The sequence below is a fragment of the Ranitomeya variabilis genome, chromosome 1 (genome assembly GCF_051348905.1).
Source record: "Ranitomeya variabilis isolate aRanVar5 chromosome 1, aRanVar5.hap1, whole genome shotgun sequence".
NCBI lineage: Eukaryota > Metazoa > Chordata > Amphibia > Anura > Dendrobatidae > Ranitomeya > Ranitomeya variabilis.
Genome location: NC_135232.1, coordinates 66,626,437 through 66,651,719, shown reverse-complemented (window position 1 = coordinate 66,651,719; position 25,283 = coordinate 66,626,437). Strand labels below are relative to the sequence as shown.

The 25,283-nt window shown below is 46.3% G+C and overlaps 1 protein-coding gene across 6 annotated transcripts in view; it reads right to left on the bottom strand.

Annotated features, from left to right (window-relative positions):
* Positions 1-25,283, bottom strand: part of UNC13B (unc-13 homolog B) — a 328,189-nt gene that overhangs the window by 258,233 nt on the left and 44,673 nt on the right. For all 6 annotated transcript variants that reach the window (XM_077284764.1, XM_077284742.1, XM_077284725.1 and 3 more), the window contains exons 3-4: positions 15,325-15,354; positions 5,405-5,504 (exon numbers count right to left, since the gene is read on the bottom strand). In XM_077284764.1, the coding sequence (XP_077140879.1) occupies positions 5,405-5,504; positions 15,325-15,354 (130 nt within the window). The remainder of the gene's footprint in view (positions 1-5,404; positions 5,505-15,324; positions 15,355-25,283) is intronic.

Below are 25,283 nucleotides of genomic sequence, written 5' to 3'. Positions count from 1 at the left end.
TCGTGCTGTCACAGGGCTACTGCGACAGAGGTTTCAGAGAACCGCAGCGCTCTGGGACTCGTTCACACACGGTGAACAGAAGCTCTTCTCCTAAATTCTGACCTGGCTGTCTTGTGCCAGCAGGGCAGCTCTTGTTGCTGAAGTTGCTGAAGTTGCTGAGGGCTTGGACTCTCAGCTGAATTGGTTTTTGTAATCTCCTCTCCTATATAGACTCAGCTTTGACAACAACTGTTGTCAGCGATCAGTTGTGCTGCCTGGCTTGAAGTGGGAAGGAGCGTGGTGTTAGGAGCTTGGAGGTTTATCTACAGAGATTGTTGTCTGCTGTTTTGGTTGCATGTTAAACCGGTTTTCCTTCCTAGTTTTCCCCCTCTTTCCTTCTCTGTGTTTCCTCTGTGGCTGTGTGAGCATTTGGTGAGTTTGAGATTTTAGTTAACTTGTCTGCAAACCCTGTTTGCTTGTCATATTAATACACTGGTGCAGTCCTCCTCCCTGGGGGGGAGAGGGGGCCACTGATAGGGCCTGCACAGGAGACAGGGATACACTGGCGGCTCAGGCCTCCTAACCATCATAGGTACCCCTGAGATAAGGGTAAGCCAGGGCCCCTTTATAGTGGCAGGGACAGGTGCGGGTCCCAGTACGCCGTCCTGCCCCTTTATCGCCGTTAACGGCGTGACACGTGCCCAGTGTCAGAAAGCTGGGTTTGTGCCCTAGGTCATGGGTCTTCCAGCAGGACAATGACTCCAAACATACTTCAAGAAGCACTCAGAAATGGGTGGAAACAAAGTGCTGGAGAATTCTGGAGTGGCAGCAATAAGCCAGGATCTAAATCCCATTGAACACCAGTGGAGAGATCTTAAAATTGCTGTTAGGAGAAGACGCCTTCAAATATGAAAGACCTGGAGCAGTTTACAAATGAAGAGTGGTCCACAATTTCAGAGGAGAGGTGTAAGAAACTTGTTGATGGTTATCAGAAGCGATTGATTTCAGGTATTTATTCCAAAGGGAATGCAACCAAATATTAAGTTGAGGGTGACAACAATTTTTAGGGTTTTGTGAGAAATGATGTCCAAGTTGTTCCAATACATACACAAGGAAATACAAATATTTTGGTGTAAAGTCCGGCTGGTTTATTTCAGACCTCATAAAACACGTCACAGGAAACCCAAATACAGGCTTTGTCTGGCACAAAGTAAAACAAAGCAACAAGTCCATACAATAGTGCTAGTCAGCCCGCAGTCCAGCGTCTTAAGTCCTTTAGTAAAGGTACTCAATCCAGGAGATCTGCAGACCTCCATGCACACTGACAAGTGTGACACAAACCGGTTTCAATTTACAAAGTGAACCACACCCAGGGATGGAGATATGGTGAGCAGTAGTTTCCCCCTACTCTTCAGCTGCTCACAATCTGTCCGCCATGGCCTTTTAACCCCTTTTATTCCTAGATGTACTAAAACATTACCCAGGTTTATCTCCCATCCACTAGGTGTCTGACAGCCACATTACCAGGACACACGGCTGCAGTGCGTCCAAACCAAGAGTGCGGCGGAAGGGAAGCGGCTCAGTGCTACTGCCGTCATGACCTTCCCCAGCACAGATGGCCAGATTAAAGGATTCTGCACTTATATACTGAACATACATACATTCATTGCTCTCATCCCCCGTGCAACAGACACAAATCATTTCACTCTGTCACTTGTAACAGAAAAAAAAAAGTGTCAGGTTGATAATCGTAATAGTAATATCAGTAATAATACTAGTATAATAGTAGTAACAATAGTACTAATAATAATAATAGTAACAATAGTCAAATTAGTAGTGAAAATAATAATAGCAGCAGCAATAATACTACTAATAGCGGCAGTACTACAATTAACAGGATTGCCCATAACCCCGTATTATTGGCCCCAGGGTGCTTTGTAAATTAAAGGGGTTGTCCAGGCTTGGGGCCAAGTCTACAGTCACTATGCGACTCCTCAGAGCAGTCAGGATACTCCGGTGCTGGGAGCGACAGGCGCGTGACCGCCAAGTATGTGATTTGCAATCTTCAGGCCACATGCTGACTAGACGTGTCGGGTCTTATACAATTCACTTGTACTGTGTGAGACCGCTCATGTCTAGTCGGCATGTGACTGCATGTATGCGAATTGCATACTCCGTGTCACATGCACACTGGCAGCACCGGAGATTCCTGACAGTGGTTGATGCGTGGATTTACTAGTCTGCTCAGAGTGACTACAGACTTAAGCCCAAAGCCTGGACATCCCCTATAATCAAAAATCTATACTTACGACTGGACCGGTCCCACTCCCCACTTTTGCTTGGACAACAAAGGTCCAAGCATAAACACTGTACACCCGTTTGGACAGAATTATGGAGGCTGCAGCCCATCAGCAGCCACTAATCGGCCGCAGCGGTCACGTGACATCATTTATCTCAGTAGACTGGTGGGGAAAACAAGTCAGAAAGCAGAGGAGCGGCACCAGTCTGGGAGACGAGGGTCGATTTTGGATAATTGATGCAGCCCACCAGGGCCATTATAAAAGGGCTGTTCGGTGGAGGACAACCTCTTAAATAGTAAAAATAAATATTAACAAATATTGTGCCAGAAGAGCGGAGGAAAGGATGATTTATAACCTCCGGTACAATATTTGATCATGTCTTCACACCCTACCTGGAAACTATTAACTGAACTGCCGATAGACATTAGTATATGGGAACGGTAAGCAGAGGAAAGGGCTGTCCGACACATGGAGACCCCACCTGCTATACTCACCCTGCATGTCAAATACTATAAAGTCATAAAGTCCAGCTTTAACGCGTGTAACTTTACCATGACGTTATATGTACAATTTAAAGGAAAAGAGAAAAACAAATTCTCATCTAATGTTGCAGTTAGACAGTTGGCCACTAGATGGCAAAATACAACCTAAAATAATAGAAAGGCCGGGATTAACCAAGACGGCCCCGTCCCATACCACTTCTCCCATCTGCCCAGAATGTACTGCCAGGTGTTTGCCTCTTTATATTAGTAACCATCTAACAATCACAAAACTTGCTCCATTTTACCTCAAATATTTTTTAGAATAAAACATCTTAACAAAAAAAAAAAACAACAACTTTGCAACATTTTTGCAAAACTTCTGAGTTTGGCGTTTTCATCACCACTAATATGGGCGTTCACCCATCAACTTCGTGAAAAATTAAACCACTTTTGTTGTGCACAACTTACGCGGGAAAGCTGCTCCAGTCGTTGACAGTACTTGTAAAATGTGCCCAATTCATAGTTAGCAAGGCCGAAACAAGACATTTGTCCATCCAGTTCAGCCTATATCCCGTCAGAATAAATCCCCAGATCTACGTCCTTCTAAAAAACCTAATAACTGTAAGATACAATATTGTTCTGCTCCAGGAAGACATCCAGGCCTCTCTGGAACCCCTCCACTGAGTTCGCCATCACCACCAATTCATCAAGTGCAGAGCGCCTCCTAAACTACATCTTATGCCAGCAGCCCTGTACATTAGGGATGGTTTGTCAAATTTGTCCAACAAAGGTGAAAAAAAAAAAAAAAAAAAATTATATATATATATATATATATATATATATATATATATATATATATAACGTTTTTCAAGAAAGAAATTGTGTGGGCACTCACCAGTCTTCAATAAAAAATAAATCCTTTATTGTAAACGAAACATCCAGAAGAAGTGGTTAAGGCCGGGGGAGAGCAAGCTCGTGTGAGCGGGGGAGGTCCTCCCCCGCTCACACGAGCTTGCTCTCCCCCGGCCTTAACCACTTCTTCTGGATGTTTCGTTTACAATAAAGGATTTATTTTTTATTGAAGACTGGTGAGTGCCCACACAATTTCTTTCTTGAAAAACGTTACATGAAATAAGGACTGCATTCCCGTGAAGGAGCACCCAAAGTCTGTATGACAGGCTGTAGCACGGAGTTTGCCTGCTACCTCCGCAAAAGAGTAACCAGTTGATGTCAGATGGTGGGTTAGTGCCGCTGATGTACTTTCTCTTATTTACATATATATATATATATATATATATATATACACATACACACACACACACACACACACACACAGTAGTGGATGTGGAGCAAAGCTTTGGAAGAAAGATAGTAAAGATGTTAGCATTATTCCGAGAAGTAGTAGAAATGATTTCTATGTGATGAATTTTCAGCACATTTTTTACATATACAAGTGGTATGGCTGTATAGGAACTTGTACCTCAATAAAAATTATATCTAATTTATTGAGATCTGATGTGCCAGCACACCGGGGGGGTGCAGCGTCAGCACACCGGGGGGGGCAGCGCCAGCACACCGGGGGGGGGGCCAGCGTCAGCACACCGGGGGGGGGGCCAGCGTCAGCACACCGGGGGGGGGGGGGCAGCGTCAGCACACCGGGGGGGGGGGGGGGCAGCGTCAGCACACCGGGGGGGAGGGGGGGCCAGCGTCAGCACACCGGGGGGGGGGGGGGCAGCGTCAGCACACCGGGGGGGGGCAGTGTCAGGGTGCTTCTCCTGGTGCACTGACACACCCCCTGCCTTATTTACATATAACTTCCACACTCAATTTCTCCTGATTGGCATGTCGCATCTCTACTAATAAGGCGTCCCTTTTATTCGGAGAGAATGCCTTATACAGCCATACCACTACTTCTATATGTAGAACCCTTTAAGGATGGACATCCCACCGCTCTCACACCCCGTCTGATACCACACATTATAAATGTGACTGGACCAGTAGAAGTCTCCAAATATACAAATATAATTACCGGTAATTGCTGAAGATAAGCTGAAAAGTCCATATTTACCTATGAAGTCACTCGGGGTGGCTGCGGCCAGTGTGTATAATGCTGTGTGATCCCAGGCGACGTCATGGTAAATATGGCTGGTGTGCTTAGTCAGTGACACGTTATACAGCAGGAGCACACACGCCGGTGACTTGGACGATCGCGTCGCCCCAGCTCTACAGACCGATCTCCTCCATGTATCATACAGTGACCCCAATGTTACCCTTCTCCTGCAGAATGATCCACTTAGCAATCAGGATCTCCCAGCAGAGGCAAGTCCCATCATAGGTCTATCATGGACGCCAACAGTGCTTCTGATGATCAGTTCAGCCATGCAGGCATACACAGAGCAGCAATCATAGTTCTGCTGCCTGATAGCCATTGTGTGGTAAGATCTCCTCTGCGTCCCCTGCTGGCTGCGCTTGTCATGCCACCTAGTGTTAGCAGAGCACACATCCTACAGTGCACTGAAGTGGAATATGGAAGGCTATCTAAAGGGTGAAAACCCCTGCACAATTAGGAGTGCAGCTCTGGAGGATAACCCAGAGTCTTTACTTTCCCCGTAGAAATTGACCACATAGGACAATGCCACTTACAACATGAAGTCTTGCTCCCAGCAGGGCTGGTCTCCCCTCACCGTCACCGTTGTGCTCTTCACATTTTGGACTTTTAACGTTACATATGTGTTAAATTTATCTACAAGAAAAAAAATAAAGAAGGACACCAGGTTACTACAGGAGCTCGAAATGAAAAACAGCATTTCTACCAAAAACATGTAAATATTTTCACACTTTCTTGCGTTTGCCTCATTTGGCGCTGCTTCTAATCAGTGCAGCTGAGGACAGAATTAGTCTCCTTCTCCCCCTGGCAGCTGACAATGCATAGTACAATTTTATTTATTTTTTTAGATATAATTTTAACTCATTCCAGGAGGATAACAGTAACTTGAGACTGTGCGTCTATAGAAAACTAGAAATATATCAGTGAAAATAAAAAAGTCTCTAAAACAGCCCCCCGCACCACCCATTATTCTTCCCCAAGTTCTCGGCGGCTCGAGAACAGGCAGAAATCCAAGATGAGAGAAAATGCCAGCTCTGTTGCTTTCGTTAAAACGGTCCTTTATTAATCGTCACCCAGTATGGGGGAAAAAAAAAATCATAAACTCGTAAAATTGATGCGTTTCGGACAACACACAGCCTTCCGTTTAGCAATGAGTAAGGACCTGTATTGTCCGAAACTCGTCAGTTACTTTATATGCACTGGAGTGGTTTTTCTTTTTTTCAGGTTTCAGAAGGATTAATAAAAGAACAAAGTTTTTAACAGAAGTGACAGTGAGCTGGCAATTTCTATTATCTTCTTTAAAAAAAAAAAAAACTAATAATTCGCTCCAAAGCCCCAAAATGTCAACTCAAAAGAAGAAAAATAATAAAACGGAACACAAAGAAAAAAGAAAATAAGCAGGTGAATAATAGACAAGCCTTAGATTGAATAATTGGTGATTGAATAAGAATGATGGGAATGACAAAATGTCTATTTTAAACAGAACAATGATCTATTGTTTAAACCAAGTTTTTATCTTAAAGAATAACCGTCATTTATTTTTTTAATACACATGAAAATAAGACGCTTTGTGATATATTTTATCAGAGAAACCGGCTTCTTTCTCATTCTGAACTTATCATTCATTCTCAATTCACAGATAAAATCTGTGTTCAGTGAGAACAGATTATTCCATTACGGAGATAGGAGATGACAGTTGGTGCTCATGAAGTTCTACGGAGGGGGAGGAACTAGCGGAACAAACAGACATTCCACTGCAAGGCCTCCTGAGATAACAGTTGGTGCTCATGAAGTTCTATGGAGGGAGAGGAGCTAGCGGCAACACAGACACTCCACTGCAAGGTCTCCTGAGATGGCAGTTGGTGGTCATGAAGTTCTATGGAGGAGGAGGAGCTAGCGGAACACAGACATTCCACTGCAAGGCCTCCTGAGATGACAGTTGGTGCTCATGAAGTTCTACGGAGGGGGAGGAGCTAGCGGAACACACAGACATTCCACTGCAAGGCCTCCTGAGATGGCAGTTGGTGCTCATGAAGATCTATGGAGGAGGAGGAGCTAGAGACTGCAAATTCTTGTGAAACAACAGTTACAAGTTAAATGTATCACTGGCCACCAGGCTCAATATTGGACCAATACTTCCTGTTCTGTATAGATCGTTTCCAGCAGTTTCATTATCAGCACAGACAGATTCACAATGAAGCGTAACAGCTCTATAATTGGTATACATAAAGAGACAGAACTGCAGTCCTCTCAAAAACAAATTGCCTCTTTAGAGAGGCCTAAAACTGTAGTGCCAACTACTAGAAGTAGTAATCCTAAAAGTCAATACGACCCTTAGGATAAAAGCCAAACCAGACACTCCGTTTGCACACACGTGTTTCAGGGCATTGCCCCTCATCAGTGCAAACCAAGAGGTCCAATTTGGCTGCACTAGAGGCCTCCGACTGGGGTGTAAAGGGGAAACTTTTCTCCTTGCGTTGGGTGACATAAGAGTCAGCAAGAGGACCAAAATGAAACAGATTATTAATAATAAGCTCTCTTAGATGGAAAAATTAATGTTACTTTTAACCTGTAGCTACTGCAAAATTAGGACTCCAAGTATGCCTAGACATTGTTTTGCAGCAGCTGTAAAGCAGCAAGTTATGGACCCCAAACCTAGAAGGACAAAGCCTTAAAGGCTGGTGCTAGAAGGCTTCTTTGGACAACGATCCATGGTAGACCAGGGCAGAGGATTTCCTATCTGCACGTCATCCTCACCTTTTTTCACAGTGAGTGGAGCCCTCGATTCCATTCACAATCCACTCCCTGTAAATGAACGCTGGGAGGTATGTCGCCGTCACGCTCAGCGTTTCACACTTTACCCTGCATGTATAATTAAATACCCTGTCTATACGGATGCCAAGAATATGGCAGATTTATGGCCCAGAAACAGCTTGCCAGTTATTGCGGGGTGTGGAAAGTGATTACTTAGGCGCGTAGGTGACATCTGGGAGTAATGTCAGCCAGCAGAGCCTTGTACTGAGCACCGCCGGCCTTCAGATGACCCAGCACCGGGCTGCCTTTATATCGGGGGCAGCTGCTCAGGGTCCAGGATTGGGGTGCGACTGCTCAGGTATTGCTAAGCAGATCCCACAGCCTTGCCTAAGTGGGGAGGAAGGAAGGAAACAAGTTCTGGATCTCGTGTCCCAGGATGCCAGCCAGAATTATAGGCAACTAAGAAATGTTGGCAGAGTGACCATCTCCAAACACTTCTCCCTTCGTACTGGGCCCAAGGGTTAGACCGCACCTGTCCTTTCACACAAAACCGGTAGAAAAGCATGGTCTAGCTGCCCTCATCTCCAACAATAAGTTACAACGACTTTTGGTGAGACAACCAGTCAAAGACGTCCAGAAAGTGTCCCGATTCTCATATTCTGTAACTTTCCACCCATTATTTTTGAGTTTATGGTTTCTTTGAGTCATTCTGCCAGCACTAAACGTGCTGAAACTTCCCTTCAGTCACTCCTCACCATGCATTACCCCGGCCTTGCTTGCCCTGAACTGAAAGCCCACCTCAGTTATACCTATATGCATCTGACAGGCAGGAGATCAGAAGCAGAGAGGCAAAAAATGCCCTTCTCATAATGTGAGAAAAAAAAACACTTCCTGTAGTGACCAAAAAACCCACTACATGAACTAACCTTCCCCCACCACCTCAAAAAAAACAAAAACACACTTTCTGAACTGACAAAAAAACACTTCCCTCTTCCCATATAAAGTCCCGCCACAATCACTGCAGAGAAAAGGCCACAGCCCCACTTCCTGTAGAGCTGCAAAGCCACAGCCCCACTTCCTGTAGAGCTGCAAAGCCACACCCCCACTTCCTGTAGAGCGGCAAAGCCACACCCCCACTTTCTGTAGAGCGGCAAAGCCACAGCCCCACTTCCTGTAGAGCTGCAAAGCCACACCTACACTTCCTGTAGAGGAAAAGCCACACCCCCACTTTTAGTAACCAACCACAGGGTCTATGCTGCTGGAGCAGTATTGCATCTGGTTATAGGCAATGGACAGTAAGTTACACCTAGAATCACAGGAGTCGGCACGAAGAAGTGATTTTTCGCTAAAACCACATTTCATATAAAGTGATTTGCCGATTGTCTGATTATCACATTATCTAATGAGAGATAAGATTATGTTGTCAGACAGTGGTAACAGAACAGCAACCATCCAAGCTGTCACTTCCCCAACACTTATAGTGAGGTACGACAATCAGGATACACCAGGATGACACGGAGCGACAACCACAGTCTGGAGGACAACAAGCCGCCACAGGAATTAATAGTCATTTATTGCCTACAGCCTGCGCAGGAATTGTTTTCTGATTTGCAGAGTAGGAGCACTGGACTTTCAATAGTCAGAAACCCATGGGGGGCAAGTAATGGGCAACCCCAATCGGGCTGAGCGAGTAGAAGAACGGGACTTGTGGGGCTTGTGTTTAGGTTGGTGGTCGGCCATTTTTGCGCCTACTGGTCATCAGGAAGATGAAGTTTTATATGAAGCAGCTGGAGATACCATAGAAGCTTGCAAAGCTGCGCTGGACTGGAAGAGGAGTCCTGAGCTCGGAACCACCAAGCAGACAGTGCTGGTGGGAAGCCGCAGAATTCCCAAGGGCTGTGCACTGGGTAAATAAAGGAAAGTTAACAGGGTCTTTGATATTTTGTGGAAGAGCTTACAAGCTTGGAGATATGCACAGAAAAATGGAGTTTGGTAAAAAATGACTGGCACAGGAGCAATGGGGAACACTTTGTGAGACAGGTTGTGAGAGGGAGGAGAAGAAGTAGGACGGGGAGGGAAGCCCTACATTTTGGTGGTGGAATGAGCAGGTCTTCACATGAATAGCATCAGTGGTTTACGGACAATGGAAAGAAAACCACAGGCATAGTAGGAGGGTGGCTCATCAATGATGGACACAGGCGCCTTTCCATTTGCCCAGTCACAAGGCTAGTCTGGCTCAACGACTATCTGAGGGTCCAGATTGGCATGGCTGGCCCCAATAGTGGCCTCAGCTATGGAGCAGCGGTGATGTCAGGGACAGCGCACCAGCTCGAAAATCAACAGTCACTATCTGATGGCTTCCAACTCTAATGTTTCTGTCGTATAGGTTGGCATCACGAGGGAGGGGGGGTGTCAACCATTGGAAATCCTAAAACTAAGTGGTCTCTTCACAGGCAAACTCGAGTCATTGGCCCTCAAATTTGGGGAAACTTCCTTATGATGTCTTTATGCTCCAATAGGGATTGTGGTAAAGGGAGAAAAAAAAACAAAGAGCACCAAGTATGAGCTTTGCTCCACCATGTGACTGATCGGCCAGTATGACCACAGCGGCCATGCTACAAGCCATCCATGTAATGGGATAGACCGAGTCGTGCAATTATAATGCAAATGTGGCCCCGAATAGAAGACATCCATCAGCCATTAATAACCAAATAAGTAATATTACACAAAAGACAAAAAAAACACCTGCTGATTTAGCATTTGTCTCCACTGCTACCTGTGGATGTAATAGTCCACATGTAATTATGGTGCAATGGTCATGGACAGGGTTAACAGCAGTGAGGGGGCAGGATAAGGCTGAGGATTACAGGACTGGAGGGAGGACTCTAGTGAAGAGCCTCTTATCCAGCGCACGCGGGCTCAGCCTCGGGTTCCTGGAAGCCGACGTCTTGGATACTAAGGACTTTTCGGACCTCTTGTATTAGTCACCCCAAGCAGTCCCCAATGAGCGTCATGCGATCAGTCGCCCCACATCCTCCCCCCCACCCCAGTCCAACCCAACAGTCTGCAGAATAAGTGATAACTTACTGATTGTGGGGGTCCTATCCCTGAGACCCCCTCTGATACGGACAACTGTGCCTATTGAGACCACAGACCGGCACCGCAGAGCCCACAGATCGGCACCGCAGAGCCCACAGACCGCCACCACAGAGCCCACAGACCGCCACCGCAGAGCCCACAGACCGCCACCGCAGAGCCCACAGACCGCCACCGCAGAGCCCACAGACCGCCACCGCAGAGCCCACAGACCGCCACCGCAGAGCCCACAGACCGCCACCGCAGAGCCCACAGACCGCCACCGCAGAGCCCACAGACCGCCACCGCAGAGCCCACAGACCGGCACCGCAGAGCCCACAGACCGGCACCGCAGAGCCCACAGACCGGCACCGCAGAGCCCACAGACCGGCACCGCAGAGCCCACAGACCGGCACCGCAGAGCCCACAGACCGGCACCGCAGAGCCCACAGACCGGCACCGCAGAGCCCACAGACCGCCACCGCAGAGCCCACAGACCGGCACCGCAGAGCCCACAGACCGGCACCGCAGAGCCCACAGACCGCCACCGCAGAGCCCACAGACCGGCACCGCAGAGCCCACAGACCGGCACCGCAGAGCCCACAGACCGGCACCGCAGAGCCCACAGACCGGCACCGCAGAGTCCTGCCCTTGGGAACAATCGGGGTCTACATTGTAGAGTTTCTCTTCATATTAGTATCTGATCTATTGAGGCTTTCAGGTTCTGGATGGTCAAGAATATTCCCATTCACTGACAGCAAAATGTGATCTTACAAATGGAAGGGAATATTCACACAGAGGGGAACTAATTCAGGCTTGTGCTCAGGCAGGAAAGAGGTTGATGCACATCTGTTTTGCAAAAAAAAAAATATATATATATGTTTTCAATCTGGAAACGTCCACATCTAATTCATTGTCCTGGTTTGTCACCAAATAAATGTAAAGATCAATTTTTTGCTGATTGCTTCATTCTAACCTGTGTATAGTTATCATTCTGCAGATACAGGAGTTGCTCTTTATAATAATGTTACAGCCCATTTACTATATATTCTATGATCAGCCGTGTTGTTAGTTTATTTATAGCAATGGTTTACTTTACAACTAAGGGGACAAAAGGGAGATCGTCCTTCTTAAATCAGTCACCGCAGATCTCGGGGGTCTCACTACTGTATACAGTGGAGCATAGACACCACTGACACCATAAACTCATAGGCTACGTTCACACGATCCGTTTTTTGCTGCGGATCCGTAGCGGAATTGCAGCTACGGATCCGCAGCCGTTTTCCATGCAGGGTACAGTACAATGTTACCCTATGGAAAACAAAACCCGCTGTGCCGACGATCCTTTTTTTCGCTGGAAAATCCGCGCGGATTTGCCAACGGAAAAAAGAAGTACCATGTCAATTCTTTCAGCGGATTCCGCTGCGGGTTTCCAACAGCACCAATAGGAAACTGCAGTTGGAAACCCGCAGTGGAATCCGCAGAAGAAAAAGGACACAAATCCGCCGAGAGAAGCACCGCCGTTTTCCACTGCGGATTTTCCCGAAAAAGGACCGGAAAAATCCGCAGTGAAAAACGGATCGTGTGAACGTAGCCTTACAAATGGGTCGGCCACACAAGCAAGTCATTTTTACAGCGTTCGCATTAAGAGGAGCAATTCGGAATCTGGGCCCTGTTCTGATGGGATATCAACAATAGTATCAGATAGAGCCCAAATCATAGGGGACATATCACACCCAGGTAAATCGCTCACAAAATCAGCTGTAAATTACCCTGTACCAAAATACTGGTGATCTATGGGAGTGCAGTGGGGGGGAGTAGAGAAGAATACATCAGCCTCCCCGAAGCTACACTGGTGGGGAAATGCACAGTGCACATATATAAGGTCTGCAGAGCACTGATGAGGACCTGCACAGTACATATACAGTGGGTACGGAAAGTATTCAGACCCCTTTATATTTTTCACTCTTTTTTTCATTGCAGCCATTCAGTAAATTCAAAAAAAATTTCATTTTTTTTTTCTAATATACACTCTGCACCCCATCTTGGCTGAAAAAAAAAAAACAAATGTAGAAATTTTTGCAAATTTATCAAAAAAGAAAAACTGAAATATCACATGGTCATAAGTATTTAGACCCTTTGCTCAGACACTCATATTTAAGTCACACACTGTCCATTTCCTTGTGATCCTCCTTGAGATGGTTCTACTCCTTCAGTGGAGTCCAGCTGTGTTTAAATAAACTGATAGGACTTGATTTGGAAAGGCGCACACCTGTCTATATAAGATCTCACAGCTCACAGTGCATGTCAGACCAAATGAGAATCATGAGGTCAAAGGAACTGGCCAAGGAGCTCAGAGACAGAATTGTGGCAAGGCACAGATCTGGCCAAGGTTACAACAGAATTTCTGCAGTACTCACGGTTACTAAGAGCACAATGGCCTCCATAATCCTTAAATGGAAGAAGTTTGGGACCATCAGAAGTCTTCCTAGACCTGGCCGACCAGCCAAACTGAGTAATCGTGGGAGAAGAACCTTGGTGAGAGAGGTAAAGAAGAACCCCAAGATCACTGTGGCTGAGCTCCAGAGATGCAGTAGGGAGATGGGAGAAAGTTCCACAAAGTCAACTATCACTATAGCCCTCCACTAGTGGGCCTTTATGGCAGAGTGGCCAGAGTTTGCTAAAAAAACACATGAAGGACTCCCAGACTATGAGAAAAAAAGATTATCTGGTCTGATGAGACGAAGATAGACCATTTTGGTGATAATTCTAAGCGATATGTGTGTAGAAAACCAGGCACTGCTCATCACCTGCCCAATACAATCCCAACAGTGAAACATGGTGGTGGCAGCATCAAGCTATGGGGTGTTTTTCAGCTGCAGGGACAGGATGACTGGTTGTCATTGAAGGAAACATGAATGCGGCCAAGTACAGAGAGATCCCGGATGAAAACCTCTTCTACAGTGCTCTGGACCCCAGCCTTGGCTGAAGGTTCACCTTCCAACAAGACAATGACCCTAAGCACACAGCTAAAATAACAAAGGAGTGCCTTCAGAACAACTCTGACCATTCTTGACTGGCCCAGCCAGAGCCCTGACCTAAACCCAATTGAGCATCTCGGGAGAGACCTGAAAATGGCTGACCACCAACGTTCACCATCCAACCTGACGGAACTGGAGAGGATCTGCAAGGAAGAATGGCAGAGGATCCCCAAATCCAGGGGTGAAAAACTTGTTGCATCATTCCCAAGAAGACTCATGGCTGTACTAGCTCAAAAGGTGCTTCTATCCAATACGGAGCAAAGGGTCTGAATACTTATCACCATTTGATATTTCAGTTTTTCTGTAAGGCTGTGTGCACACGTTGCATTTTTTTCGCGTTTTTCGCTATAAAACCTCTTTAAAAACACAAAAAAACGCATACATTATGCATCCCATCATTTAGAATGCATTCCGCAATTTTTGTGCACATGATGCGTTTTTTTTCCGCGAAAATAACGCATAGCGGTAAAAAACGCAGCATGTTCATAAATTTTGCAGATTTTTCGCGTGTTTCCCGCTATTTAGGCTATGTGCACACTTTGCGGATTCTGCTGCGGATTTTTCCGCAGCGGATTTGAAGAAATCCGCATTGCAAAAAGTACTGCGGGTTTATCGCGTTTTTTTGTGAGGTTTCCACTGCGGTTTTAGACACCTGCGGGTTTTTAACATGGAGCAGGTGCCAAACCGCTGCGGATTCCGCACAAAGAATTGACATGCTGCTGAATGAAAACCGCTGCGTTTCCGCGCGTTTTTTTCCGCAGCATGTGCACAGCGTTTTTTGTTTTCCATAGGTTAACAGTGTACTGTACACCACATGGAAAACTGCTGCGGATGCGCAGCGTCCAAAAACGCTGTGGACCGCAGCAAAAACCGCAAAGTGTGCACATAGCCTTAATGCATTGGGAAGCTCCGGGGAAAAAAAAAACGTGTCAAAAACGCGCAAAAAATGTGTCAAAAAAGTGAAAAAAATTTCTTGAAGAAAATGTCCGGTTTTGCTCAAGAAATTTCCGCAAGAAATCCTGAACGTGTGCACATAGCCTTAAAATAAATTTGCAAAAAGGTCTTCATTTCTGTTTTTTCAGTCAAAATGGGGTGCAGAGTGTACATTAATGAGAAAAATGAACGTTTTTTGAATTTACCAAATGGCTGCAATGAAACAGAGTGAAAAATGTAAAGGGGTGTGAATACTTTCCATACCCACTGTAGATAGGGTCTGCAGAGCACTGGTGGGGAAATGCACATATATAGGGTCTGCAGAGCATATTCTCACCAGTGCTATGTAGATTATTTAGGTGTTTATATGGAGGCTCGCCATAGGTGGTTTACAATAATGTCCTCCCATTATACCCCATTCTGGGGGTCTTGTTTTTCCCCTCCGTGCAGCAGATGGATATTTGTCTTTTTCTATCTAATTGTGAATTAATGTGACGAGCAGCCTCATTGTTCCCACAGGAGTTAGTGAGAATTCTCTATACCTTCCTGGGTTTCCATTAATATTTTATTCTCAATTAGCGAACGGTCGTAGTGATAAAGTGAATGAAAGTACCATCACTATATACAACACGCGGATACAAGTCGTCCCTTACCTGGCGGACCCTGGAGTTTGGCCTTTTTAACTGCAAAAAACAAAAAAAAACACAAAAACTTAGTTAGCGCAGAAAACTTACAAGACCTCACGATATTCTGAGAACACATCATAACCTGACAAGTAAGAAAAACGCATCTCAGTTTCAAGTCTCTAAAACTGGAAGAAAATGACCAGAGTATGAAACATTCTGGATTATTGGACAGTCATCATACATATTCATTAAAGGGAATGTCAGCAGGATTAACCCTCCTAGCCATTTATATGGGCACACAGGTCAAAGGAAGCTGAATAAAATGATACCTTGATATCTGCGATCCGATGTCTGGTTGCAAAGAAATCCTTGTTATTCTTAATATGTAAATGAGCTGTTAGGATCTATGGGCCGGACATAGATCTCCCCGAAAATCTGTCTCTATTGCTCAATGAAAGGAGGCGTTACCAGTGTGAGACATGTATATCCGGAGAGCAGACTGTCAGTCATTACATGTCTCACACTGGTAACTGTCCCTTTGTTTTATAATAAGCTATGGAGGCAGATTCTCGGGGAGATCTATACCCAGTCCATAGATCTTAACAGCTCATTTACATATTTAAAAAAAAACGATGATTTCTCTGGAATAAGACTTTGGATCACAGATATGAAGGTGTCATTTTATTCCGCTTCCTATGACCTGTGCACATGTAGGCGGCTCAGGAGGGCTGCCCATACTGACAGATGCCATATAAAGAGTAGGGGTAAGCTCACAGAGCCTTCAAAGAAAAGTTTGATACAAAAGGATTTGGCACCGGTCACACTGTAACCCTTTCATGCTATCCATGTGCGGTGTGATAGATCCATTGTGTAACAAGCCCTGCTAGATCTCATTGTTTGGACTGAATAGCTTACACGGGAAAGATTCAGGATAAAGACATGATGGGAACCTGCGGACGTCACAGGGCAACGGATGGATTAATGACGGGTAAAAACTGACGCATCAAATAAAAGGCAGAGTATAACTAAATGAATTACAGTGCATGGAGGGAGAAGGGTAGGAAAGAGGGTGATGTCTGCATCCCTGGTGGGCTGGGGAGGTGAAAGAGGTAATGTCTGCATATCTGTAATCTGAGGCAGTTACGGGTGTAATGCCTGCGGTCCTTGTGGGCAAGGGCAAAGACTGGGGTATTTTCTGTATCCTTGGTGATCTGGGGTGGTGAAAAGGGCGATGTAATTTGACCCAGGTAAAAGGTATAATGTCTGCAGTCCTCGCGGTCTGTTGTAGTGAAGGGTGTAATGTCTGTGTCCCTGATGGTCTAGTGCAGAGAAAGGGGGCTGTGTCTGCATCCCTTCTGGTTTGAGGAAGCAAAGAGCATAAATGTCTGTGTCCCTGGTGGTCTGGGGGTGTGAAATCTGTAATGCCTGCATACCTCAAAATCAGAGGCAGCAAATGATGCAAGGTCTGCAGTCCCTTTGGGTCAGGGGAAGCAAAGGGGTTAATGTCTGCATCCATAATGGATTGAGACAGCAAAGAGCGTATTGTCTTCATCCCTGGTGGTCTGGAGGGTGGTGAAAACTGTAATGTCAGTATACCTCATAATCTGAAGCAGCAAAGAGTGTAAGGTTTCCAGTCCTTGTGGGTCAGGGGAAGCAAAGGGGTTATGTCTGCATTATCTGTGATCTGAAGAAGTGAAGGAGTTTAAAGTCTGTATCCTTGGTGGTCTGGGGTGGTTACCTAAACAACAAGAAACCTAACGCTGCCAACGGGGTAATGTCTGTAGGGAGATATGTAATGCATTCCTGGTGGTCTAGGGCAGTGAAGGGAGCTATGTAATGCATCCCTGGTGGTCTAGAGCAGTGAAGGGAGCTATGTAATGCATCCCTGGTGGTCTAGAGCAGTGAAGGGAGCTATGTAATGTATCCCAGGTGGTCTAGAGCAGTGAAGGGAGCTATGTAATGTATTCCTGGTGGTCTAGGGCAGTGAAGGGAGCTATGTAATGTATCCCTGGTGGTCTAGAGCAGTGAAGGGAGCTATGTAATGCATCCCTGGTGGTCTAGAGCAGTGAAGGGAGCTATGTAATGTATCCCAGGTGGTCTAGAGCAGTGAAGGGAGCTATGTAATGTATCCCTGGTGGTCTAGAGCAGTGAAGGGAGCTATGTAATGTATCCCTGGTGGTCTAGAGCAGTGAAGGGAGCTATGTAATGTATCCCAGGTGGTCTAGGGCAGTGAAGGGAGCTATGTAATGCATTCCTGGTGGTCTAGAGCAGTGAAGGGAGCTATGTAATGCATCCCTGGTGGTCTAGAGCAGTGAAGGGAGCTATGTAATGCATTCCTGGTGGTCTAGAGCAGTGAAGGGAGCTATGTAATGCATCCCTGGTGGTCTAGGGCAGTGAAGGGAGCTATGTAATGTATCCCAGGTGGTCTAGGGCAGTGAAGGGAGCTATGTAATGCATTCCTGGTGGTCTAGGGCAGTGAAGGGAGCTATGTAATGTATCCCTGGTGGTCTAGGGCAGTGAAGGGAGCTATGTAATGTATTCCTGGTGGTCTAGGGCAGTGAAGGGAGCTATGTAATGTATCCCAGGTGGTCTAGAGCAGTGAAGGGAGCTATGTAATGTATTCCAGGTGGTCTAGGGCAGTGAAGGGAGCTATGTAATGCATCCCTGGTGGTCTAGAGCAGTGAAGGGAGCTATGTAATGTATCCCAGGTGGTCTAGAGCAGTGAAGGGAGATATGTAATGCATTCCTGGTGGTCTAGGGCAGTGAAGGGAGCTATGTAATGTATCCCAGGTGGTCTAGGGCAGTGAAGGGAGCTATGTAATGTATCCCAGGTGGTCTAGGGCAGTGAAGGGAGCTATGTAATGCATCCCTGGTGGTCTAGAGCAGTGAAGGGAGCTATGTAATGCATCCCAGGTGGTCTAGGGCAGTGAAGGGAGCTATGTAATGCATCCCAGGTGGTCTAGGGCAGTGAAGGGAGCTATGTAATGCATTCCTGGTGGTCTAGGGCAGTGAAGGGAGCTATGTAATGCATCCCTGGTGGTCTAGGGCAGTGAAGGGAGCTATGTAATGTATCCCTGGTGGTCTAGAGCAGTGAAGGGAGCTATGCAATGCATTCCTGGTGGTCTAGAGCAGTGAAGGGAGCTATGTAATGTATCCCAGGTGGTCTAGGGCAGTGAAGGGAGCTATGTAATGCATTCCTGGTGTTCTAGGGCAGTGAAGGGAGCTATGTAATGTATCCCAGGTGGTCTAGGGCAGTGAAGGGAGCTATGTAATGTATCCCAGGTGGTCTAGGGCAGTGAAGGGAGCTATGTAATGTATCCCAGGTGGTCTAGGGCAGTGAAGGGAGCTATGCAATGCATTCCTGGTGGTCTAGGGCAGTGAAGGGAGCTATGTAATGCATTCCTGGTGGTCTAGAGCAGTGAAGGGAGCTATGTAATGTATCCCAGGTGGTCTAGGGCAGTGAAGGGAGCTATGTAATGCATTCCTGGTGTTCTAGGGCAGTGAAGGGAGCTATGTAATGTATCCCAGGTGGTCTAGGGCAGTGAAGGGAGCTATGTAATGTATCCCAGGTGGTCTAGGGCAGTGAAGGGAGCTATGTAATGCATCCCTGGTGGTCTAGGGCAGTGAAGGGAGCTATGTAATGCATTCCTGGTGGTCTAGGGCAGTGAAGGGAGCTATGTAATGTATCCCAGGTGGTCTAGGGCAGTGAAGGGAGCTATGTAATGTATCCCTGGTGGTCTAGAGCAGTGAAGGGAGCTATGTAATGCATTCCTGGTGGTCTAGGGCAGTGAAGGGAGCTATGTAATGCATCCCTGGTGGTCTAGGGCAGTGAAGGGAGCTATGTAATGTATCCCTGGTGGTCTAGAGCAGTGAAGGGAGCTATGCAATGCATTCCTGGTGGTCTAGGGCAGTGAAGGGAGCTATGTAATGCATTCCTGGTGGTCTAGAGCAGTGAAGGGAGCTATGTAATGTATCCCAGGTGGTCTAGGGCAGTGAAGGGAGCTATGTAATGCATTCCTGGTGTTCTAGGGCAGTGAAGGGAGCTATGTAATGTATCCCAGGTGGTCTAGGGCAGGGAAGGGAGCTATGTAATGTATCCCAGGTGGTCTAGAGCAGTGAAGGGAGCTATGTAATGTATCCCAGGTGGTCTGGGGCAGTGAAGGGAGCTATGTAATGCATTCCTGGTGGTCTAGGGCAGTGAAGGGAGCTATGTAATGCATTCCTGGTGGTCTAGGGCAGTGAAGGGAGCTATGTAATGCATTCCTGGCAGGGTGGATAAAAATCAATGTTTTTTTAAAAAAAATCAAAAAAATCGGATTTTTTTGATTTAAATCGGATTTTTTTGATTTAAATCGGATTTTTTTCAATAAACTGCTTTTTGAGGAAAATATTTTACCATCCAAAGGTTCTTCCATCATGAGATAAAGCGGAGTTGTTTAACTCAGTAGAATAAAGGCTGTATATGTGTAACATTCACAATGCCATGCTCTTCCAGAGGTTTCTGTAGGATGCTGACTATCCAACAAGTTTGGGCATGTCAACTGAATGGAAAAAGAAACTAAACCAAAAGTGAAACCAAGCTAGAAGTGTGGAATTAAAGGGGCAGTATGAACAAAATGTGGAGGCTATTAATAGTTTATACAATTAAGACATGCTGCTTTTAAACACCTACCTATTGCCATATAGTAAAACAAAAAAGATTTTTACTTACTTTGGGGTCCCCCCCTCACCCTGGCGTTAGATCGTTGCCCCTAGTTTCGTCCGTGTAACTATGGGCGCACATGCGCACTGCTCTCACTTCTCATTTTAATCGTGATTTATATTAAAAAAAACCTTTTGATTTAAATCAGTGATTTAAATCATGATTAAAATCATGATTTAAATCGATCCGATTTAAATAGAAAAAAATCTTTTGATTTAAATCGTGATTTAAATCATGATTTAAATCGGCGTGATTTAAATCAATCCACCCTGATTCCTGGTGGTCTAGGGCAGTGAAGGGAGCTATGTAATGTATCCCTGGTGGTCTAGAGCAGTGAAGGGAGCTATGTAATGTATCCCTGGTGGTCTAGAGCAGTGAAGGGAGCCATGTAATGTATCCCTGGTGGTCTAGAGCCATGAAGGGAGCTATGTAATGCATCCCTGGTGGTCTAGAGCAGTGAAGGGAGCCACGTAATGCATTCCTGGTGGTCTAGGGCAGTGAAGGGAGCTATGTAATGTATCCCAGGTGGTCTAGAGCAGTGAAGGGAGCTATGTAATACATCACTGGTGGTCTAAGGCAGTGAAGGGAGCTATGTAATGCATCCCTGGTGGTCTAAGGCAGTGAAGGCAGCTATGTAATGCATCCCTAGTGGTCTAGGGCAGTGAAGGGAGCTACGTAATGTGTCTCTGGTGGTCTGGAGCAGTGAAGGGAGCCATGTAATACATCACTGGTGGTCTATGGCAGTGAGGGGAGCTATGTAATGTATCCCTGGTGGTCTAGGGCAGTGAAGGGAGCTATGTAATGTGTCTCTGGTGGTCTGGAGCAGTGAAGGGAGCCATGTAATACATCACTGGTGGTCTATGGCAGTGAGGGGAGCTATGTAATGTATCCCTGGTGGTCTAGGGCCCTGAAGGGAGCTGTGTAATGCATCCCTAGTGGTCCAAGGCAGTGAAGGGAGCTATGTAATGCATCCCTAGTGGTCTAGGGCAGTGAAGGGAGCTATGTAATATATCCCTGGTGGTCTAGGGCAGTGAAGGGAGCTATGTAATGTATTCCTGGTGGTCTAGGGCCGTGAACGGAGCTATGTAATGTATCCCTGATGGTCTAGGGCAGTGAAGGGAGCTATATAATGCATCCCTAGTGGTCTAGGGCAGTGAAGGGAGCTATGTAATGTATCCCTGGTGGTCTAGGGCCGTGAAGAGAGCTATGTAATGTATCCCTGGTGGTCTAGGGCCATGAAGGGAGCTGTGTAATGCATTTCCAGGGCTAATGTGTGTATGTTAGCTCAATGTTCTTCATCTCAATCACATCACGACATCTCTATTCCACCCTCAAGCTTCTGGTCCATTACCATGTCCCATATGTTAGGGCGTCCGACCCAGTGATACATTTATCTCCATGATAGAGCCGGCTGCCCAATATCAGACCTTTATCATAGCACACTGGCTGATGGTTATGGCGCGTTTTCTGCAGTCTCTCCAGCTGTCACATAAATCAGAGCGAAGTACAGGAAATCAAGCTATGTGCACACGTAGGAAATGTGGTGCAGAATTTTCTGCACTAAATCTGCATCTGCAGATTTGATGCAGTTTCTATGCAGTTTCTGTGCAGTTTCTATGCAGTTTCTATGCAGATTCTATGCAGATTCTATGCAGATTCTATGCAGATTCTATGCAGATTCTATGCAGATTCTATGCAGATTCTATGCAGCTTCTATGCAGTTTCTATGCAGTTTCTGTGCAGTTTCTGTGCAGTACAATGTAAATCAATGTGAAAAAAAAAAAGCTGTGCACATGGTGCAGAAAAATCTGCAGCAGAAACGCTGCAGAACTGCACAAAAGAAGCGACGTGCACTTCTTTGAAATCTGCAGCGTTTCTGCGCAGATTTTTCTGCACCATGTGCACAGCTTTTTTTTTTTCCCATTGATTTACATTGTACTGTAAATCACAGTGCAGTTCTGCAGCGTTTCTGCAGCAGAAAAATCTGCTGCAGTTCTGCACCAATTCTGCACTAAATCTGCATCGTGTGCACATACCCTTAGTGTTCCAAGACGGAGATCAGATCATGACGCCATCGCAACGCAACATGTGTCAACAATTCCACGTAAGGTTCTACAAGGAAACACAATGCGGGCAAGACGCCAATGCCAGTGACTGTAAGGTCATAGCAAGATGAAAATGCTCTCATGGAGAATACAGCATCGACCTGAGGTGTGACTGACCGATGTGTTACTGTAGACAGCAGGGGGTGATGAGACGGGGGGCTGCAAGCTAACATTCAATCTAGAATTCTAAACTAATCACAGGCACGAGAAGACGAGCCATCTAGCTATGCATTTATCACACTGGCAGCTAGGCAGCAGCACCAATAATGCCCATTTCAGAAAAAATGACCACCACTAGGGGGAGCTAACTAAAGATGCATGCAGCATGTATAATGGAGTGTAATGGGAGGTGTATAAATTGCGGTGCAGTGACCTCCCCCTAGTGATGGCTGTATAAATTGTTATTCAGAGAGCTCCCCCTAGTGGTGGCTGTATAAATTGTTATTCAGTGAGCTCCCCCTAGTGGTGGCTGTATAAATTGTTATTCAGAGAGCCCCCCCTAGTGGTGGCTGTATAAATTGTTATTCAGTGAGCTCCCCCTAGTAGTGGCTGTATAAATTGCTGTGCAGGGAGCTCCCCCTAGTGGTGGCTGTATACATTGTTGTTCAGTGAGCTCCCCCTAGTAGTGGCTGTATAAATTGCTGTGTAGGGAGCTCCCCCTAGTAGTGGCTGTGTCAATTGTTGTGCAGGGTGCTCCCCTAGTAGTGGCTGTGTACATTGTTGTGCAGTTTACACCTCTAGTGGTGGCTGTATAAATTGCTGCGCAGTGAGCTCCCCCTAGTGGTGGCTGTGTAAATTGCTGTGCAGTGATCTCCCCCTAGTGGTGGCTGTGTAAATTGCTATGCAGTGATCTCCCCCTAGTGGTGGCTGTGTAAATTGCTGTGCAGTGAGTGCCCCCTAGTGGTGGCTATATAAATTGTTGCACAGTGAGCTTCCCCTAGTGGTGGCTGTGTAAATTGCTGTGCAGTGATCTCCCTCTAGTGGTGGCTATATAAATTGCTGTGCAGTGAGCTCCCCCTAGTGGTGTCTGTGTAAATTGCTGTGCAGTGAGCTCCCTCTCATGGTGGCTGTGTAAATTGCTGTGCACTGAGCTCCCCCTAGTGGTGGCTGTGTAAATTGCAGTGCAGTGAGCTCCCCCTAGTGGTGGCTGTGTAAATTGCTGTGCAGTGAGCTCCCTCTCGTGGTGGCTGTGTAAATTGCTGTGCAGTGAGCTCCCTCTCGTGGTGGCTGTGTAAATTGCTGTGCAGTGAGTTCCCTCTAGTGGTGGCTGTGTAAACTGTTGTGCATGGTGCTCCCCCTAGTAGTGGCAGTGTAAATTGCTGTGCAGTGAGTGCCCCCTAGTGGTGGCTATATAAATTGTTGCACAGTGAGCTTCCCCTAGTGGTGCTGTGTAAATTGCTATGCAGTGAGCTCCCACTAGTGGTGGCTGTGTAAATTGCTGTGCATTGATCTCCCTCTAGTGGTGGCTATATAAATTGTTGTGCAGGGTGCTCCCTCTAGTAGTGGCTGTGTAAATTGTTGAGCAGTGAGCGCCCCCTAGTGGTGGCTGTATAAATTGTTGTGTGGTGTCCTCCCTCTAGTGGTGGCTGAGTAAACTACTGTGCAGTGAGCGCCCCTTAGTGGTGGCTGTATAAATTATATAAATCTTGACGCAGTGAACTCTTCCTAGTGGTGGTTGATATAAATCTTTACGTATAGTAATTTTACCCTAGTGGTGGATGAAGGAATACAATTTTATCATGCATCCTTACGGCTATGCATAGGACAGCACCATATCAGGAGTGATCATGTATCACAAAACACATTTCCAAGTTCTATAAATGTATACAGCGAACCTGGAGTGTGGTCAAAACCCAAAACAGGAAAAGTCCTCGAAAAGGAGAAAATGGGGACGGCCTTTAAGAAATGCTCTTCTTAAAGGGAACCTGTCACCCCCAAAATCGAAGGGGAGCTAAGCCCACTGGCATCAGGGGCTTATCTACAGCATTCTGTAATGCATTCTGTAATGCTGTAGATAAGCCCCAGATGTATCCTGAAAGATGAGAAAAAGAGGTTAGATTATACTCACCCAGGGGCGGTCCCGCTGCGGGCAGGTCCGATGGGCGTCGCGATCCGGTCCGGAGCCTCCCATCTTCTTACGATGACGTCCTCTTCTTGTCTTCACGCTGCGGCTCTGGCGCAGGCGTACTTTACCTGTCCTATTGAGGGCCGAGCAAAGTACTGCAGTGCGCAGGTGCTGGGCTTCTGACCTTTTCCGGCGCCTGCGCACTGCAATACTTTGCTTGGCCCTCAACAGGGCAGACAAAGTACGCCTGCGCCAGAGCCGCAGCGTGAAAACCAGAAGAGGACGTCATTGTAAGAAGATGGGAGGCCCCGGACCGCGACGCCCATCGTACCAGGAACGCCCCTGGGTGAGTATAATCTAACCTCTTTTTCTCATCTTTCAGGTTACATCGGGGGCTTATCTACAGCATTACAGAATGCTGTAGATAAGCCCCTGATAACGGTGGGCTTAGCACACCTTTGATTTTGGGGGTGACAGGTTCCCTTTAAAAGGGTTTTTTTTTTTTTTAAAGAAGCTAGCCATTATATACAGCATATGATAGAACCATTATCGTAAAATTGGTGTAAATAAAGTGAGTCTTTCAGGGAGGCTTACTAATCTGCACTAGGAGCGCCTGGCATCACAGCTCACTAGAATGGGACCGAGCTGTAATGCCACATACAACCACTACTAAGAGAACGGCGCTGTGCCTAATAAAGAATGAATCAGCGGATTAGAGGGGGTGCCAGGAGCTGGACCCCCACTGGAGCACACAGGTCATAGGAAGCTGAATAAAATGACACCGTGATATCTGTGATCTAATGCCTTATCCCAGAGAAATCCACATTTTTATGATATGTAAATGAGCTGTTAAGATCTCTGGGCAGGACATAGATCTCCCCAAGAATTTGCCTCCAGAGATAATTATAAATGAAAGAGGCATTACCAGAGTGAGACTTGTAATGACTGACAATCTGCTCTCATAATCACACACATCTCTGCAGAGAGATCAGTGGCAACACAGTACAGCAGAAGAGAGCTATGTCACATTACAAACACATTTGCAGTTGTCCTCTCACAATGCTGTCAGCTCTGCTGTACTACCTCTCCCTACACTGGCTGCCTGTGAGACGGA